At 51.4% G+C, this 19,295-nt stretch overlaps 1 protein-coding gene across 2 annotated transcripts in view; it reads left to right on the top strand.

The window, feature by feature from the left end:
• SIN3B (SIN3 transcription regulator family member B) overlaps positions 1 to 19,295 on the top strand; it is a 36,312-nt gene that overhangs the window by 1,910 nt on the left and 15,107 nt on the right. Inside the window, exons 4-8 of one of the 2 annotated variants that reach the window (XM_037029028.1) lie at positions 5,443 to 5,643; positions 9,260 to 9,403; positions 16,119 to 16,241; positions 17,313 to 17,402; positions 17,853 to 17,971. In XM_037029028.1, the coding sequence (XP_036884923.1) occupies positions 5,443 to 5,643; positions 9,260 to 9,403; positions 16,119 to 16,241; positions 17,313 to 17,402; positions 17,853 to 17,971 (677 nt within the window). Of the gene's footprint in view, positions 1 to 5,442; positions 5,644 to 6,272; positions 6,359 to 9,259; positions 9,404 to 16,118; positions 16,242 to 17,312; positions 17,403 to 17,852; positions 17,972 to 19,295 lie in introns of those variants that run through there. The other variant, XM_037029029.1, reaches the window with a different exon arrangement.

Here is a 19,295-nt window from a genome sequence, read left to right as displayed (position 1 = left end):
TCTCGAATATTGCATTGCTGGAAAGCCAGTGACAATTTGGTCTTTGCTAGATGTGCTACTCTCTGCTAGCACAATGGAAATAGATCGAAACACCTATACAGGCAGCCTCTGCTTCCCAAATCGATCCATTAGGAGGATTTAAATCAGGAGTGGGTGTATGTGTGTGCGTGTGAGGAAGGCATTCTCCTGACACAGTTAATGTCCAGTCAAAATAACTGCATCCTGGGTAACTAGGGTCTTGGCCTGAGGCCTTACTTCCCTGTGAGTGCAGTAGGCAGGCGAGCTGGTACTCAGGCATGTGATGGCTCTGACCACCCTTGATGCCACCCACAAAATGAAGCACTTGGGATGTGGGTGTGATCGGCCATTTTTATAATTGCCAGCAGGGTCATTAGCTCAGCTCAGACTTGTGGCTTTGGTCTCTTCTCTCTTGGTGACAACTTGCTGCCTCCTCTATCTGTAGTGCAGAGGCCTCTTTGAGCTTTACTTTTATAAGCTTATTACTGTTTTTCTCTACCCTGGCCTTGTTACCATTTAAGGTGTGGTGTTTTGCTGAGGGCGGTGGATGTCCAGAGCGTTGGAGGGTGTTTAGTAGTGTCCCTGACTCAACCTAGTAGGCCTTCACCAGACATTGTCACGTATCTTCTGGGAGTAGAATCGCCCCCAATGAGAACCGCTAGTGTAAGCAAACCCACTCTTTCAACCTCCTCTGTCTCTGCCACAGGGGTTTTAGTGGGGAAGGTAAAAATGTTCAGGAAGCATTTTGCAGATTTCTCCTCTGAAGAATGGAGTGTTCTCTCCAGTGTTCTCTCCAAGGAAAGCAGTGAGAGAGGCCTACTCAAGGCAAGCTCCATGTCCAGTGTGGTGTTTTATTAAAGCCACGGGGTACATCTCAGTTTTAAAAAGGAACTTGGAAGCGGTGGCTGCTGAATTCCAAAGAGCTTCCATTTTATGTTTGTGAATGAAGCCCCAGGATCCAGACGGGGGGCTTGTGCCTCCAGACCATAAAAGCCTTGGCAGGATTAACCTTTGAAACAGTGACGGCCGGGGGAGGAAGCCAAGCTCATTGTCAACAGAGTGCACGGAGTACTTAGGGAGTCCGAAGCACCCTGTGAACTCAGGGTATCATTCCCACCACTTGCTACAAAAGAGCAAGAATCGTGCTTCCTGTGTGCACATGGCCTGTCTCAGTCCCTGGCCGTGGGAGTCACTCTGCTCTGGGCTGGGTCTCCATGGGAACTGCACAGTGGTGCCTCTGCTGTTCCACACTGTCCAGGGAGGGTTCCTGTAGAGATAACAGACCGGACCAGTCTAGTCTTCCCTGGCTGGCCAAGGTGAGGAAGGCCCACATTAACTTGAGGAAAGGTGGAAGAGAACTTAGTGAACAGCCACTCAGCAGGGCTTCTAGTCTTGCTGCTTCCAAAAGAAGCCACATCCAGGTTCCGCCCCCCAAGCTGGAGAGTGCATTCAGGAGCACCAGGCCGCTCTGCTTCGTCAGTGCTGAGGCCCAGCAGGGTTTCCAGCCAGCTTCTCAGCAGCCCTCAGTGTCAGGCACAAACAGGGTGTCTTCGCAACTTCCCCGCGTCCTTTGAGAGGGCATGGCAGCTGGACATCCTCACAGAGCTCCTCGTATGCCAGTGCTCTGATGATGTTTTTAAAACATTGGTGTGTCTAGCCTCCCTGTTTGGAGTTCAGCTTGGTTCTTTTCATTTTTCACCTCGTCGTGAATCCTGTTAACTGCAGACAAGGAGGGAGTGGCTCCTAGATGCCGAGGAAGAGAAGTAAGGGCGACCTGGCCTGTGGGGAGCCCTTCATGCGGGGTTTCCCAGCCTTGGCACCATTGCTGTCAGGGCTGGATTATTCTTTCTCATGGGGCCTCCTTTGCCTTCACTGCCAGGCACTGAGCGGCACCTCTGCTCTGCCCACCTGATACCAGTAGCACTTCTTCCTCCAGTGTGACAACTTAGAAATGGCGCCAGATGTTGTTCCCTGTGGGGCAGAATTGACCCAGCTGGAGAACACCAATCTAAAGGGGAAGACTGACAGACATGTGCCGTGACAAGGGGAGCGTGGCCAAAAGGAGGGCCAGAGGACCATGAGCAGAAGAACGTCCCCTTACTGGGGCCACAGCTTTCATAGTCAGCACCGTTTTTGGATCTGGTTATCTGGGCCTTGTTACCTCACCTGTGCGGAGAGAGCCCCAGTGTCATCCTGTGTGTCACTCTCACACCACACCTTTTTGTAGCAAAGTCAGAAAATAAACAGTCTGCTGTTTCTTAACAGATTTGCCTTCCTGGAAAACCCAGGAGTCCTCCAGGTCAGGCAAGACCCTCATTTGTCTTGGTCCTGACTGTGTCCCCCCTTCGGCACGCGTTGTCAGGCATGTGTGGGGCAGGGAGAGACACTGGATGTCAGTGGGTCCCCCAAGGGCAGACCCTACCTTCTGGGAGCTCACCTTTTTATGCTTGCCTGGGGCAGCAGCCAGCTTGGGCAGGGATAAAAAGACCAACCTTTAGTGTAGTTTGTAAGATAAACAGCCCCATTGCGTTTGAAGGGAGGCCTGCTGTCCACGCTCTGAGTAGGGTCGTCTGGAGGTTCAGTCAGTTCCTGGTAGGTCGACTCTGCCCAGGTCACCCACAGAGTGAGTACAGACCGTCTCCTGTGTGTCAGGCCCTGGGGTTTACTGGAAGTCCCAGCTCCTGGGGTGCCTGCACAGTCCAGGTGAGAAATCCTGAGATGCAGATGGACAGATGTGAAATGTGTGACGGAATTCAGCACTGCAAGCAAAAGGTGGCCAAGGCAGGGTGTGAGGAGGGCAGCGGGAGCCGTGCCTGGGGTGGGGAAGCGGTTGTCTTCCTGGTGGTGAGGTAGAGGCCTGAGGTAGGAATGAGGGAGTGTGTTTGAGAAATAGCCAGGAAGCCAGTGGAGCAGGGACACGAAGTGTAGAGGGTGGGATAGAGAGCCAGGAGCACCGGAAGTTGGTGGACAGTTCTGGAAAGGCCACTTTGGCTGCTATGCCAGCCATGGACTGAGGTTGCAGAGGAGACCTGACAGTGGGAGAAGCCAGACAGTGGGAGAAGAGAGGGAAAGAAACACGGACTGGTTGCCTCTTGCACGAAACCCAGGCATGTGCCCTGACCTGGAATCAAGCTGGTGACCTTTTGGTTTGCAGGCTGATGCTGAGTCCACTGAGCCACACTGGCCAGGGCCTATATAACCTTTTGTGTCTGGCTTCCTTCACTCAGCATGGTGTTTTCGAGGTTCATTAATGTTGTGTTAGAGCGTCCACGAATCAGAGCTTCATTCCTTTTTACGGCTGAATAACATGCCCCGGTATGGATGGACCGCATTTAGTTCTTCCATTCCTCAGCTGGTGGACACTTTGGTTGTTTCCATCTATTGGTGATTTTTACTAGTGACCGCCACTTTGAGCATGAGTGTTGGAAGATTTGAACACCCATTTTCAGTTCTTTTGGGGTGATACCTGGGAACGGAATCACTGGGTCACATGGTAACTGTGTCTGACATATTAAAGAAACACCAGACTGTTCACTGTAGTGCTGCACCATTTAGTGGAACCCTGGTCTCTTGGGGTAGTTCTCTGTCTTGTCACAGTGACTCGCTCTGGGGGGGTTGGAAGGTGCATGTGGTGTTTGAAAATGCCCCCTCAGAAGCGGTGGGGAGCTTCCGGTGAGTGCACAGCCTCCTCTGAAGCAAACCCTGGCCGCAGGGCTCCCTGTCCCTGCTCCTTCCCTGCCATCTTCCACTGCAAGGTAATCAGCAAGAGCACCCCAGAGTGTTCTAGAAGGAATTCCACCGCCCGGGAAATGTGACATTTAGAACTGTGACTGCTCTGGGTCTGTCATGCCTCCGATGTCCTCAGCTCACACTTTCTAGAGTTACCTGTACACCCACTGCCGTGGGCTGAGTTGTGTCTTATCCCCCCACCCCAGACTCTTAACCTTCAAGTCCTAACCCTCACTGCATTAGAATGTGACTATATTTGGAGATGGGAGTCTTACAGAGGTACGTGAGGTAAATTAAGGCCTTGTGGTGACTGCTCATCCAGTCTGACTGGTGTCCTAAGGAAATGCGTGCACAGGGACAGCCATGAGAGGACACCATGAGAAGGCAGCCATTTGCAAGCCAGGGGCCTAAGGAAAAACCAGCCTCTAGAACTGTGAGGAACAAGTTTCTGTTCCCGTGGCATTTTGTTACAGCAGCCTAAGCAGATGAGGACGCCCACCCAGATGACCGCCAATGTGCCTTGCAGTCCCCGTCCTGCCAGAGCCCTGTGGGCGGCAGGCAGTGCAGGTGGAGTGCTGGGTGCCTGGGCATTGGGGACAGAAGACTCAGTTTTGTTCCTTCACTCTTCATCTGATCATTCCCCGGCAGCAGAGGAAGCTGCTCTGTCCCAAGCTGTGTTCCAGGCACTGCAGATATAGCCGTGAACAAAGCAGAACCTCTGTCCCCACAGCATTTGCCATCTGGTCAGAGTGGACAGACAACAAAATAAGTGCAGCCTGTTACAGTGGATGTAGGAGAAAAACAGCAAGAAAGAGGCTCGGAGCGCTGGGAGACCAGGTCATTTTAGTTTGACACAGGATGGTTCCAGAAAACTGCTTGAGAAACAGCCCCTGCTTGCTGGAGATCTGCAGGATGCCCAAGGTCACTCCTGATGGCCCAGCTCCTGTCAGAGGCAGGTGGGGGCTGTCATCGGAGCCATGTGCAGAATTCCAGTTTAGAAACAAGTATCGCCTTGGAGGGTTAAGGAGGCAGGGAGTATGTCCCCACAAGACTTAGGATTCTGAGTGCAGAGGGCAGAGATGTGTGTATCTGTTTTTTCATCTGGATTGATGGAAAAGCACACAAGGGAAGGGCATGCTCGATGACTGGGCAAGGCCTGCTCTTCTCTCGGGACTCGCTCGAGGCCTAGCACCAGAAGTCCCACAGTCCGGGCAGCCTGGGCAGTGAGCCTCCCACACCTACAGGCCCCTGGTGAGAGCAGGTGCTCCTGCGGTTGAAAACAGTCTCGCCGAACTGGAGTGGCAAAAAGTGGGGAAAGTCTTGTTTTACAAAGAGGCCGAAACTCCCCTCCAAAAAGGATTAAATAGTCCACGTTTTGTACATTTCTCGCAAATGCTAATTTTCCAAATTGCACAGTGTCTCTCAACCCTTTGTGTGCTCTGAACTGGTCGGGAAGGATCAGGTGGAGGCGAACATGTGAGACTTGCCCAGGAGGAGCGGTCTGCATGTTCTGGGGTCCCCCGTTTGCACCCCTTCCTCCAGACCCCCAGAAGGAACCTTTTCCTGCATCTCATTAGAACGCTGGGCTCTGTGCCAGGTTTGCCTGTTGTTGTACAGACAGTGGCCTGGTCTGGCATTTGTCACAGTCTGTCCTGGTGTCCGGCTGCCCGTAACTCACTGTTGTGTTGTTGTCAGGAGAACTCACACAACCACAGCGACTGTGCTGAGAATTTCAAACAACAGCTGCTATACAAGGAGGACAAGCCCCAGGTGCCCCTGGAATCAGATTCTGTGGAGTTCAACAATGCCATCAGCTACGTGAACAAGATTAAGACCCGCTTCCTGGACCACCCTGAAATCTACAGGTCGTTCCTAGAGATACTGCATACATACCAGGTAGGAGGCCTCTGGTCCCACTTCTCCGTGGCTGCGCCTGGCATCATCCAGTGTCGGGTGCATTAGAAGCGTTTTCTTGTCTGGATTATGGAATTCTGTAAAAATCTGATTTTTTTACTGTGGTAAAATACAGATAACATAAAACTTAGCATTTTAACCATTTTAAGTGTCGGTTCAGTGGCAGTACATTCAACTGTTGCACAGCTGCCGCCACCATCCGTCTGCAAAACACTTTTCACCTTGTCAAACTGACACACTGTCCCTGTTAAACACTAACTCCCCTTTCCCAGCCCCGGCACCCACCATTCTGCTCTCTGTCTCTGTGAATTTGTCGACTCCTCTAAGGACCTTATGTAAGCTGGACCCTGCAGTGTTTGTCCTTTTGTGACTGGCTCATTTCACTCGGCACCTGTGGTAGCAGGTGTCAGAAGTTTCTTTTTAAGGCTAAGTACTATTCCATGGTGTGGACAGACCTGTTGGAGTTCTGTGTGGTTTTTACTTTAATTTACTCCTTGGAGCAGCTGTGCACCCAAGGAAATGTACATCAGAGGGATTTAAAAAGAACCTGAGGGGATACTCTTTTAATTAAAAGATGACTTCGTTATTGTTTAGACCACGCAGCTTCCTTCGTTTCTGCTGATTACAGCTGGGCCCCGTGCAGGTGTTGGAGCGACAGAGATGAGTGCTTGCTGCTGCCCAGGAGTTCAGTCCAGAGGTGGGAGACACTTAGAGATGCTTGGGGTGGGAACGAAGGACACTGCAAAGAGGGATGTCAGGATTAACAGTTGCCCGCTGTGTAGGGGTTGGATAGAAGGTTAAATCTTGACAAATGGGTCAGAACCATCAGGTGCACAAGTACAGATAAAGGGTAGACTGTTGGTGTTGGGGACAGTCTGTGCAAAGGCCCAGGGGTCAGAAGGGGACATGACAGGAAGTGCAGGCAGGCCAGTGCTAAGGGACATCTCTCTGTCATACAAGGAGTTTGGACATCGTCCTCTTCCAGACATGAGGTTTCCTTTTATTTTTCTAAGCAGTGGAGCCAAACTTTTAGAAATGAAATCTTCTGCACAATCTTGATAAGCGAAGTGAAGAAGTGGGATTCCCTTTAGCCAAAAGTGTAGGGTCAGATTGATGGGGTATGCTTCCTGTAAACCCAGGGGAGCTGTTGGGACACAACGGACTTTTGCCATCAGCGGTGCTGGCGGTGTGCATGTTCCCGTCGGACTCACATCTAGACTCTACATAGTGCGTGTGCTGTGATAAGGGCTTGCTTCTCACAGGGGAGCGATTGGAGTGGCAGCTGTGAACATTCAGTGGGGCCAGGGGTGAGGGGCAGTGGTGTTTGGGATCATAGGAGCTTGTGGGTCCTTCACAGACTCCATGGGGTCATTGCAGCGTAGGGGCTGGGAGGATCCTCGGAGAGAAGGCTGGGAGGTGTCTATTCTGTTGGTGGCAATGGGAGGCAAAGAAGTTAGACATTTATCCATGGTCATTATCCAAAGTCATGTGCGTGGGCCACAGACTCCTTCAGAGAAGCCTCCCTGGGGAAGGTACAGCTCGGCGTCCTCCAGCCAGAGCCACTGGGAGCTGGTGGGAAATACAGGTGCCTGGGCCCCCCTGAGTTGTGACTCCTCAGGTCTTGCCAGCATCTGCATTTCAAACAAGACCCCTGATGGCCTGGACCTCAGGCCAGCAGTTTCTTTAAGAGTAGTTAAAAGTAAATTTTTGTGTGAATTATTCTGACTGTAGAACATTGGCTTAGGTTTTTTGAAACACATTGTCAGGCCAAAAGCCAGCAGCTCTGGGTAAATCTGACCACATGTTACAGGATTTCGATCTCTGTTGGGCTTCGGTTCAGACCTTAGCACGGCCCGCTGCGCCCTCAGAGCCCTTTCCCTCACCCTACTGAGCCTCAGGTTAATCTGTCAAGTGGCCGTAACACTGCCGGCGCTGCTCCTGCATTAAATGCAGTTAACTGAGGTCATTGACTGGCACAGTGCTTGCCTTGGGTCGCCTGTGGGGAGCCGGTCTCCATTGCCTGACTTTATGAATGTGTCCCATGTGTACGTGGATGAGCACAGCCAGTTCTGCCTCAGTGTGACACAGGGGATTCCTAAAAGTGACCTTGCTATAAAAATTCACACCAGCCACAGGGCTTCTGGGAAACCTGTCAGAGCACGCCACTGGGAAACTGTGACAGTGAAATGTTTAAAAAAAAGTGCCTACTAAACATGGTCGTGCCGCCAAACACATTAAATGGCTAAGAATGACATGAATACTGCAGCACTCCTGGCACTTGACATTGGAAAGACCTGAGGTTCACCCATGGGTGTGGAAGGTCACTGGGAGGTGCTGGGAGGAAGTTTCCTGAAATGGGTGTTGTAACTTCCTGTGGGTATGGTGGGTTGCTCCTAACAGATGCTGGGGGTGGGTATATTCCCACACTACTCCGTCAGCTCTGCGATTTTTCTGCCCTCACCCACGTAAGCAGTCGCAGACTCTGCACTGCACTCTCTTGATTCCCTAGTGTGCGTGTCAGGCTCAAACAAACATGTGTTCAAAACAAGCATTAGAACAGAACTGTCTCCATGGGAACATCCCCAGAAAGTGTGTCCCTGAGTCAGGGTGTGCACCTGTCCCGTGGTTGTAGATAGCGCCACCTTTCCCTGTGCCAGGTGGCACCAGTCTTCCTTTCCAATTCATGGTTCCCACGTCCTCGTCAGAAAGCCGATCCTTTCCATCTTCGTCGGTCCGATGGGCAAAGGAGCGCTGTGTGATCATTTCATGTGTAGACAGGTGGCACCGTCTCCGAACTGAGTGGTCTTCACCCATTTTTTCTTTGGATTTCAGGTGTCCCGCTGACTTTGGTGGGGGATTGGGAGGAAGCAGTTATTTTTCCCCTCCTAAATATGTGCTATGGGTGCAGGGTTGAAAACTACCCCCCCTGGGTGCTGCAGACCGGGAGGAGGGAGACAGACCATTGGCTCATTCTCCTTTATAGCCCCGGAGTAGGTGTGCGAAGCAGCAAAGTCCTGCACCCTGGGAGGGCCTTGGCCCTCCAACACCTCTTGCTTGGTCTCATTTCCAGGTGTAAAGTTTACAGAGATTTATTTCTAATGTACACCTTGAGTTCTGCTTGTACTTCCTGCCTTCCAGAACCAGGTCCCCTCTGGTCTTCGTCTTGTCACTTTGAGCACTGGGTCAGGCCATCATCTTTTGTCAACCCTCAGGTCTTAGTGACTCTGGGTGAACCATTTCATTAGTCCAGAAGTGACGTCCCTTCCTCTTTACTCTCCTCCATTTGAGGCCCAGCACCAGCACCACACCCCCTGCCTCGCAGTGCATGCTCCCTTGCCCTTGGGAGGGCTGGGACCACTGCCTGCATCCCCTCACACTCCCAGCTTGGACCCTATCCAAGGCCAGGGTGCTCAGGCTGTGTTGTGGAATGAGGCCCAGACAAGGGACCTTGGCACAGGTCACCCCAAGGTGGCAGGCTGGGCCCCTCTCTCCCAGTAGCTGTTCTTCTGTCTCCCCCACAGTGAAATGCTTGAGTGTCACAACCTAGGTACCTGGTTCCGTGGCTAACAGCTCTTTTCCCTTTCCTCATAATTGGCAGAAGGAGCAGCTAAGCACGAAGGGCCGGCCCTTCCGAGGCATGTCTGAAGAGGAGGTGTTCACCGAGGTGGCAAACCTCTTTCGGGGCCAGGAGGACCTGCTCTCAGAGTTTGGGCAGTTCCTGCCGGAAGCCAAGCGGTCCCTGGTAAGTAAGGGCACCCACCCAGCCTGGGTACCACCTTCTCATCCAGAACCCCATGCCTCACTGCAGCCCCAGAGCCAAACCAAGCTTGTGCAACCCCCAGGACATGCTGGGTTCTCCCATGAACCACACAGGGTATAGACACCCAGGGGGCCCCAGTGCAGGCTCTACCTCCACATCAGTCAAGCTGGAGCAGATCCTGAAGAGGGCTTCTCAGTATGGACAGTGCCAGATGGTCAGGGCTGTTTTAGGAGGTTGAGACGAGGGGAGGGGATCTTGTATTCCTCCTGACCTGCAGCCCAGGACTACAGAGCCACCTGCCTTGTAACTAGGGGCCTGTGGGCAGGTGCAGGTGGGGCTGGGCTGAGTCTTGGCAGTGACTGAAGGGCAGAGAGCAGAGGGGGCACCTGGGACAGGGACCGTGAGGGTGCAGACTGTACTGTCTTGTCTTTCTCCCTGTTGTGGCCTGAGGTTTGCTGGGCTACACTTCCCATTCCCTCTTTACTTTTCCTTGAACATGAGGCTTTTCTTTTTTAGTTGAAGTAAAATTTTATTTTATGTTATATTTAAAGATTTTATTTATTTCTAGACAGATGGGAAAGGAGGGAGTAAGAAAGGGAGAGAAACACCAATATGTGGTTGCCTCTCATGTGCCCGCTGCTGGGGACTTGGCCCACAACCCAGGCACGTAATGGAATCATCAGCGCTTTGGTTCGAAGGCTGGTACTCAAGCCACTGAGCCACACCAGCCAGGGCAGAATTTTAAAGCATACAGTGTAGTGGCATTTAATGCATTTACGTGTTGAGCAAGCACTGCCTCTGCCTAGTTCTGGAACATTTCCACTACCTGGAAAGGAGACCCCGTCCCCGTTAGAGTCACGCCCCATGCCCCCCCCCCACCCCCGACAACCCCCAGTCTGCTTGCTGTCTTTGCATTTGCCTGTTCTGGACCTTCCATATAAATGGAATCACATGACACGTGGCCTTTTATGTCTGGTTTTTCTCCCTGAGCATATTTTCCAGGCCCATCTACATCACACCACGTGTCGGTACGCCACTCCTTTTCGTGGCTGAGTGGTAGTCTGTTGTGTAGGTGGGCCACGTTCTGTTTATGCATCGGTGGACATTTGAAAGATTTCTGCTTTTCGGCAGTTGTGAGTACTGCCGATGTGCACGTGTGTGTACAAGGATTTGCTTGAGTCCTTGTTTTCACTTCCTTGAGGTCTGTACTGAGAGTGGAATTACTGAGTCGTATTGTCACTCTGTGTTCACGGTTCTGAGGCATTGCCAGACCAGTTCCCAGAGCAGCTGCCCCAGTCTGTGCTCTCGCTGGCAGTTCCTCCCCATCACTGACACGTGGTGTTTTCCTCTCTTTTTAAAAAATTACATCCTTCATGGTTGCTGTGAAGTGGTATCTCGTTGTGATTTTTTTGTAAGATTTTATTTCTTTATCTATAGAGGGGAAGGGAAGGAGAGAGGGATAGAAATATCAATGTGTGATTGCCTCTCATGCATCCCCTGCTGGGAACCGGCCTGCGACCCAGGCATGTGCCCTGACTGGGAATCGAACCGTGGTTGTTTGGTTCACAGGCCCACGCTCAATCCACTGAGCTACACCAGCCAGGACTCATTGTGATTTTGATTCATATTTCCGTGATGGCTAGTGATACTGAACATTTTTTCATGTAATTATCGGCCATTTGTATACCTTCTTTGGGGAAATGTGCATTCAGGTCCTTCGCCCATATTTTAGTTTGTCTCTTGGTTGTTGAATCGTAAGAGTTCTTTATGTATTCTGAACACTAGACCCTTATTAGATATTATCCTTCATTCCACTGGTTGTCTTTCCACTTTCTGGTTAGTGTCCTTTGATGCACATAATTTTAAATTTTGATCAAGTCCAGTTACCTATTTTTTGTTACTCATGCTTTCTTTTAGTGTCAAGTCTAAGACTTCATCTCCAAATCTTTTAGAGTCAGGAAGGTTTCTCCCTGTTTTATAATAGTTGTGTAGTTTTAGCTATTATGTTTAGGTTGTTGATCCCTTTTGTGTTAGTAGTTGTATATGGTGTGAGGTAAGGGTCCCACTTCATTCTTTTGCATGTGGAGATCCAGTCACCCCAGCACTGTTCGTTAAAGCTCTTTTGTTCCCATTCAGTGGCCTTGGCACCTTTGTTGAAAACCAGTTGGCCATGGTTGTCTGAGCTTATTTCTGGACTCCCCATTTCTAATCCATTAATCTCCACTGTCCTGGTTACTGTAGCTTTGTAGTAAGTTTGAAAGCTGGACGCGTGAGTCCTCCAACTGCATTCTTTCCCAAGATTGTTTTGGCTCTTCAGGGGCCCTTGCAATTCCGTATGAATTTAAAGATCAGTTTTTCCTGGTGATCTTTGGAAGTCACCATTTCTGTTGACAGGAATTGCATTTAATCTTTCGATTGTTCAGGGAGTAGTCAACTTAACAATATTAAGCCTTCCAGTCCATGACCATGCAACATCTTTCTGTTTATTTAAATTGTTTTTTTATTTCTTTCAGCAACGTCTTACAGTTTTCAGTGTACATGTCTCGTACCGTCCTGGTTAAATTTATTAATGTTTTTCTACTTTTGGAAATGGAATTGTTTTCTTTTTTGTTTTTTAAAATTTTATTTATATTTAGAGAGATAGGAAGGGAGGGAGGGAGAGAAACATCAGTGTGTGGTTGCCTCTTGTGCACCTCCTACTGGGGACCTGGCCTGCAACCCAGGCATACGCTCTGCCTGGGAATCAAATCAACGACCCTTTGGTTCTCAGGCCAGCACTTAGAATTGTTTTCTTAATTGCATTTTTTGATCTTTCATTGCTAGTATACAGAAAGACCACTTCTGTGTGCTTTCTGTGTGTCAATTTTGTAACCTGCAGTTTGGCTGAATTTGTTGATGAACTTTGGTTTGTGCATTCGCTAGGATTTTTTTATGTATCAAACTATGCCACCTGCTAATGTAGTTTTCCTTCCTCCTTTCCAGTCTTGATGCCTTTTATTTCTTTCTTTGGTCTCCTTGCCCTGGTGGAACCCCTAGTACTGTGTTGGAAGCAGGCGTCCTTGTCTTGTTCCTGATCTTGGAGGGAGAGACTGAAGTCTTCACTGTTGAGTGTGCTGCAAGCTGTGGGTCTTTCATAAACGCCCTTTATCAGCTTGAGGAAGCTCCCTTCTCTCCCTAGTTTGTTGACTTCTGTTTCCTCTTTTCATTTTTCTTCCTCTCTGCCCTTGATGACGGCCTGGAGTGTGAGCGCATGAAAAGTTGCCCCGCCCCCCTTCACGTGTCATCACCACTTCTGAACGCAGACGTTATGGAAGCAGGGCTGGGGCGGTGGCATTGAAGGGAGATCAGGGGCAACCAGAGTCTGGGTTTAGGTGCCCTGAACGTTCTTGGTCCAGCCAGGGTGGGCTGGGGTTTGTCCTGTGTCCCTCACAAACTCTCCCTGCCCTGTGTCACTGTCTCCAGGGCCCTTAGCAGGGATGCCACCAGGAAGCCCTGACGCCAAGTCAGAGAAGCCCTGTGCCTATCAGTGGAGCTGACATTAAGTGCTGGAGCTGGAGCCCTGGGTGTCTTAGGGGGCTGAGGGATGAGGCCTTTGAGCTCACAGCCTGGGCCACAGCACTCAGCCACCTCAGGTGCTGTACGTGGGCTGCAGCCAGCCACATCACCTCCTGGGCTTCCTTTCCTTCTCTTCCACAAGATTAACCGGCCCCCTGCTCAGGTGGGGACCCAGCCAACTGTTGTTCTCCAAGTGCCGCCTGCAGGGCCCTGCACGTGCACAGTGCTCTGTCCTCCTCCTTTCCTCAGCAGAAGTCTCACCACCTCCTTCTGCATCCCTGGTAGCTTGAGCTGCATTCTGTCTCACTCTGTGAAGCCCCATAGTGCCCCTTGTATGCTTGGTAAGTTTTCTTTGGGTCTCATCCTCTTGGATTTGGGTCTTGCATCTCAGCTCCGACCTCAGCCTTGGCAGCTCTTTCCTTGAACTTATCCTCACAGAGAGAAGGGTGCATAGTAATGTCTGTGGCTGGCCTTCCCAGAGCCTCCACCATTAGCGCTGAGTAGTCCAGAGGCAGCCCACCTGCATGGGGCAAAAAGGCCTGGGCAAGTTTTTGCCTGCTTTCACTACTCTGGCGGGAGTCAAGGGGCGAAGGATATATCCTCACTTCACACCCCAGGGAGGCTCAGGAAGGCAACACCGCCTGGACTAGAAACAGTAGGTACAATGCCTGGAGCAAGGACTGATGGTTGCACACCTTATCCTTATCTCACTTGGTCACTTTCTAGCTGTGGGAGCCTGCCAGGTCACTTCTACGAGCCTTAGCTTCATCTAGAAGTGGCAGTGGGGACCTGCCTCCCCAGGCCTGTCGGAAGTTTCCTTAGGGAAGTGCCTGGCCAGGGTGAGCCCAGGGCCCTGCCTTTGCTGATCTGTGCTGCAGAACCACCCACGGGTCCGTGTAGCCTAAGGAGAGCTCTGCCCATTGCGGTTGTGGGGGAGTCACACAACAGACACTAGGTAGTTGGTAGGACTCTCTGTCCACACTGCTTGTTCCAGCTGTGAGCAGTTTTTTGGCAAGGACCGTCTTAGTTCATGAAACTTCACCTTGGTGGTGATTCTTTAAGCCCTGGGTAGGTGGCCAGTGAGTGGAACTTCTTGTCCTCTGGGGTCACAGCGACCCCTGGTGGCATGATTGGGATTTTGCAAAATTAGACATGGACAAGCCTGTCCTGAAAAAACAATAATAGTAATAGTAACTATTTCCTTCAGGAAACTTGCTGGCCACAGTCTTTATGTGGCATTTATTAGCAATTCAACAAAGATTTTTAGTGTATATTGGGTGATTAGAGCTACTTTATACATTCAGAAAGATTGAATCAGATTTTAAATTATTAAAAACACTCATGTATAATCTGTTATATAAAGTGCTCTTTATATTCATAGTCCTTTATATTAATTTTTGGATTTCTATTAAAACTTCAGGAAAAAGAAACCAAAGATGAAATTTGATATTGTCCTAATTAAACTCGACTGTTTGGCCTAGATCGGAGTTGGCAGATGTTTTCCTATGAAGGGCCAGATAGTAAGTATCTTAGACTTTTCAGGCCAGGCAGCTTCTGTAGCAAAGAAACTTTATTTACAAGAACAGGCCAAGCATGGTGAATATGCCAGCCCCCAGCCAAATGGGTTTCGGGGTCTATCTAGCTTAAGCGTGTACAAATTGGAACTGTTCATGAATGTTGATAACTAATATTGCACTTCCAGCTGAGCAAGCCTGGCCAGGCCAGCAGTGGGGGCGCCACCCCCACCCTACTCAGTACGTGTCACAGTGTCCCCACCCACCTCCTTTAGGAATTGGTGTTTGCATCTTATTCTCGCATCCAAAAAAGATGAGAGAGAATTTTCCACTAAGGTTCTTGGCGTAACTGAATCTTCAGATAACTACTTCCAAAGAAATTCGTCCCCCGAGGGACAAGTTTGGCCTGTAGTTAATGATAGGATTTCATTATTGTCATTATAATTGTTATAAAATGGTACATGCTCATGAAAAAACCAGGTATCTGTAAGAGTATCAGTGTGAAAAGTAAGTTTTCCTTCCTCTCCTCAGTTTCCCAGTCACTGTTCTCAGAATTAAGCACCCCCAGTGTCCTCTGTGTGTTCTTCTAGAAATTCCTACTGCATGTGCAAATAAAGGTTTATCCTTTAAAAAAAAATAGCATGTTGTTTCTGTGTTTTTCAGTTTTTTCTTGTGTTGCATGTACCTATGTATCGGTACCCCCATCCTGAGCAGTGCACACAGGTGCAGAGCGCTCTCTCGCCCGATGGACACCGCTGTGCTGTTTGGGGGCAGCATGGCTTTCTTGCCCAGGTCCCGCTGTGGGGGGGGAGCAGGCAGCAGGCGGGGTGATCTCAGTGTGCCCTCCCAGCCCTGCCCACGTCTGGCAGAGAGGCTGGAGCCTGTCCACCGTCCCCCGCCCCCACTGCGGCCTTGTGGCACATTCACATGGAGGCAGATACTGACTAGATTCTTCCAGAACTGTTTTTTGGTGAATATTGCCAACACCCCATAGACACTCCTCTTGGGAGAAGCATCCACATAACCTGTTAGTCGATGGCTGGCTCCACCTGAGAGGACCAGTGAGGAGCTCTCGCTGAGTGGTGACACTGCTCATCCTAGAGAAGAACACGGACTTGGCTGGAGGGCACCCCCAGCCCCCCAAGTGACCTGGCAGCCGTCAACCACTTCCTCTGGCTGCTGGGGCTTTGTGCATGCAGTCCCCTTGTCTGAAAGGCTTTTTCTGAAAGTCCCTGCTGCCCCTGAACACCAGACCCTCTTATCAGTGGTCCTCGGGTGAGCCCCCCACACCGAGGCCCCACTCCAGTGTTGCACCTGAGGCCTCCTTCGCCTATCAGGACCCACCCTCCAGCATGGCCTTCCGTGAGCCTTCTCCCAGCCTCCTGCTGTTCATTACACTGTCATGGCCTGTGTACACGGGTCCATCCCCCAGTAAACATAAGCATCTCAAGGGTGGGACACCTTGCATGTGGACAGAGCCCCTGGCCCGTGGCAGATAGTGCTCGAGGGGGCTGGGGGCTGAGCTGAGCTGCCAGCCATTCTGTGCACTCAGACAAGTGGAAAACCTGCACCAATGGGCCCCGCCGAGTCTCTCTAGTGCTAACCACCTCCTGCGTTTATGTCCTTAGTTCACAGGAAATGGGCCCTGCGATATGAACACTGTCCAGAAGAGTGAACATGAGAAGAACCTGGAACACAGCAAAAAGCGCTCCCGGCCCTCGCTCCTCCGTCCTGTGTCGGCACCAGCCAAGGTAACCGTCAGCTGTGAGTGTAGGTGTCTAAGTGTGTGGCGGCCCAGCACCTGGGCCTTGTCTGTAGGTGGCCTGGGGAGCAGCACTCGCAGGCCCCGAGCAGTCGGCCTGGGGCAGGAGGCTGAGCCTAGACCCTGGTCTGGCTTGAAATGCACCGGCCGTGGAGCCTTGGGAAGTCAGCTCACCTCCAAGGTGGCTCCTCATCTGTGTCCATCTCACAGAATGGTTGTGAGGAGTGTTACCTCCTTGAGAAACCACAAGTGATGCTCTGTCTGCCCGTTTCTTTCATGGGCAGGGCCCCGTGTACAGGTGGGTCACTGTACCAGGTGCCCCACTGGGTTCTAGCTCCTGTTGCACTCATCGCCTGTGGTAGTGACTTTCCGGTTCCACTGTGGTTTGTGCCTTTTCCAGTGCCTTTCCGCTGTAACGAAGGGCTGCTGCTTCAGCCACATCGATTCAGTTACCTGTGTCAGCATGGACTCTGAGTGCTGCCTAGATTGACCCAGGGTTGACCAGTGGGGCCCTTTTGGCTCCTGTGTCCTGCTGACACGTCACCATTATTCTTTAGGCACTTGGGAGATGGTTTTGTAGGGAGTGCAGCCAAGTTCAGGTTTTAGTCCAGCTTAGAGACAAATGTCTCCATGGAGATTTAAAACTTGGGCTTCTCCAGTATTCCACAGTGCGGTCCTCTCCCTGTCCCTTTCCTGTCCCCTTCCCATCACTGTCATGGCCCATAGGACAAAACAGGCAGGGGAGAGGTTTCTGATACTGTGTCCAGGGGCGTAGCTCCCTGCTGTTCCAGCTTTATGATGGCCCCTGTTGCCAAAAGCCCTAAACTGTCAACTTAGATCCCAGATTGTGGGCGGGGCAGTTGTGTGACCTTCACTGGATCATGGAAGTGGAGGTGGGTGGTCTGAGACTTTCGTCCACAGTGGTCCTGGGCTGACCTCACCCGGCACCCAGTGACAGATTCTGTCAGAAGAACTCAGTGCTAGTGGTGTTGAGACTGACCGAGACAGAGGGGCCACCCCTGGAACACGCAGCCCTGGCAGCACAAATTTTTCTCCACAGAAGAAAATGAAGCTGCGTGGTACCAAAGACCTGTCCATCGCTGCTGTGGGGAAGTATGGGACCCTGCAGGAGTTCTCCTTCTTCGACAAGGTGACTGGTGGGGCTCACACGTGCAGGGCGAGAACTCCTGGGAAGGGAGCAGGTGGGGAGGGGGCTCTCGGTGGGTCTGGGAGGTGGGGCTAGCACCAGCTTTCCCCATGGAAGGGACTGTGGGCCATCATTGGACAGATGGCAGGAGATGGGCAGGAAGGTGGCAGAACTCGGGGTCGGAAGCAAGTTTGAGGACACACATCTGCCGCTCCCCAGCTGTGTGACTTTTCTAAAGCAGGGATCTTGCTGGAGCTCCTGCCCAGAGCCAGTAAGGTACGCCATGCTATCTGAGCTGCCGACTGCTGCAAAGAGAGCACAGCCCCGCAGACTGCTGCCAGTCACTTACGGGCACACCTGTGTTGGTGATGTCCTGTGCCTAGTGGTGTCCAAACCAGGCGGGAGCTGGGTGGCGCCCAGCCTGCAAGGCCTCCTGACTCGTTTTTCCTGCAGGTGCGCAGGGTCCTTAAGAGCCAGGAGGTCTATGAAAACTTTCTCCGCTGCATCGCCCTCTTCAACCAGGAGCTCGTTTCCGGCTCTGAGCTCCTCCAGCTCGTCAGCCCGTTTTTAGGGTGAGCAACACTGCCCTAGGCTCTCCACACGGGTCTCGTTGCTGTAAGCTCTGTCCACCTTTCCTGGGCTGTGCTTTTTGAGAAGTGATAGGTGCTTTTTTTAATATTGTCTTGAAGTAGTCGTCATTGTGGCGGTTGTTAGAGACTCACAGGCAGTTGCGAGAAAGAACACAGGCTCTAGAACTTGTTCTCTCTGTAATGACATCTGTAGTCAGCATCCAAGCAAGAATGGTGACTCAGGCAACCCCCCATCTTTGCTTGTTTCCCTGTTTCTAGTGCCCATGTGTGCACGTGTGTGTGTGTGTGTGTGTGTGTGTTTGTGTGAGTACAGCTCTACACCCGGGGAGGGCATGTGTCCACTACCATAGTCAGGGTGCACTACAGCTCCAGAGCCATAGGCCTTTGTCCCCACCAAGCCTCAGGCAGCCACTTACCTCTGCTCTGTCCCTAACATTTACACCAGTAAAGTGCTATGTAAATGGAATCATACAGGTGTCTTTTGGAATCAGCTTTTCCCAGCTGGTATAAAACCCTGCAGATTCTCTTAATATAGGCTGTTAAAATCCTAACAGGAACTGCAGGAAGAAGGAAAGGTTGCCTAGCATCCCAGCCACCTGAGGAGAAGCCCTGTCCTGCTGCAGAGCGCGGGCTGCCGTGTGTGGGCAGGCCACAGGCCACGGCAGCCACTGGGAGGGGAGCGTGTTCTCCGAGGCCAGTGACCTTGGGAAAAGGGGCCTGGCCAGGTCCCAGCATGGCCTCCCCTCCCCAGCCTTGTCACGTTGGGCAAGTTTCTTAGCCAGTCTGACCGTGGTTTCAGGAAGATCTATGTGGGCATTGTGTGTGTGTCAGACCCTTAAACTACGATCTGGAATATGGGGAGTTTGCATTATACACAACTGTACGTTTGATCTGTTTATCCCCGAAGGCGTCTCCAGCCGGGGAGACTGCCTGGCTCTGTCATGGCAGGATCACCATGTCAGCTGTCACAGTAACTGCACCCTTTGAGTAGGATTTGATACTCTTTTAAATAGTTCAGGTGACACTGGGGTGGATTGCATGAAAACCTTCCCATCAACATGCATGGCAGTCATGTTACGACTCATGAGACTGTATCCATAGAGGGTGTTCCCAAGAGCATCTCCTCCCTGGGGGAGGAAGACTCTGGAGCAGAGCCTGGCAGACTGAGCTGATCTGCCAGGGGCCAAGGGCTAGGACTACCCAACTCTGGCAGGGTGGCCACAAGTGATGCGGCCACAGTGATGGGGAAGGCCGTCACTGTGCCAGGGAAAACCCTCCCTTGTAGAGGCAGGCGAGGGCAGACTGC

The sequence above is a fragment of the Sturnira hondurensis genome, unplaced genomic scaffold, assembly GCF_014824575.4.
Source record: "Sturnira hondurensis isolate 20B ecotype Veracruz unplaced genomic scaffold, ASM1482457v3 Scaffold0020119, whole genome shotgun sequence".
Lineage (NCBI taxonomy): Eukaryota > Metazoa > Chordata > Mammalia > Chiroptera > Phyllostomidae > Sturnira > Sturnira hondurensis.
The sequence above is the reverse complement of the archived record's forward strand: the minus strand, read 5'-3'. Positions and strand labels throughout refer to the sequence as shown.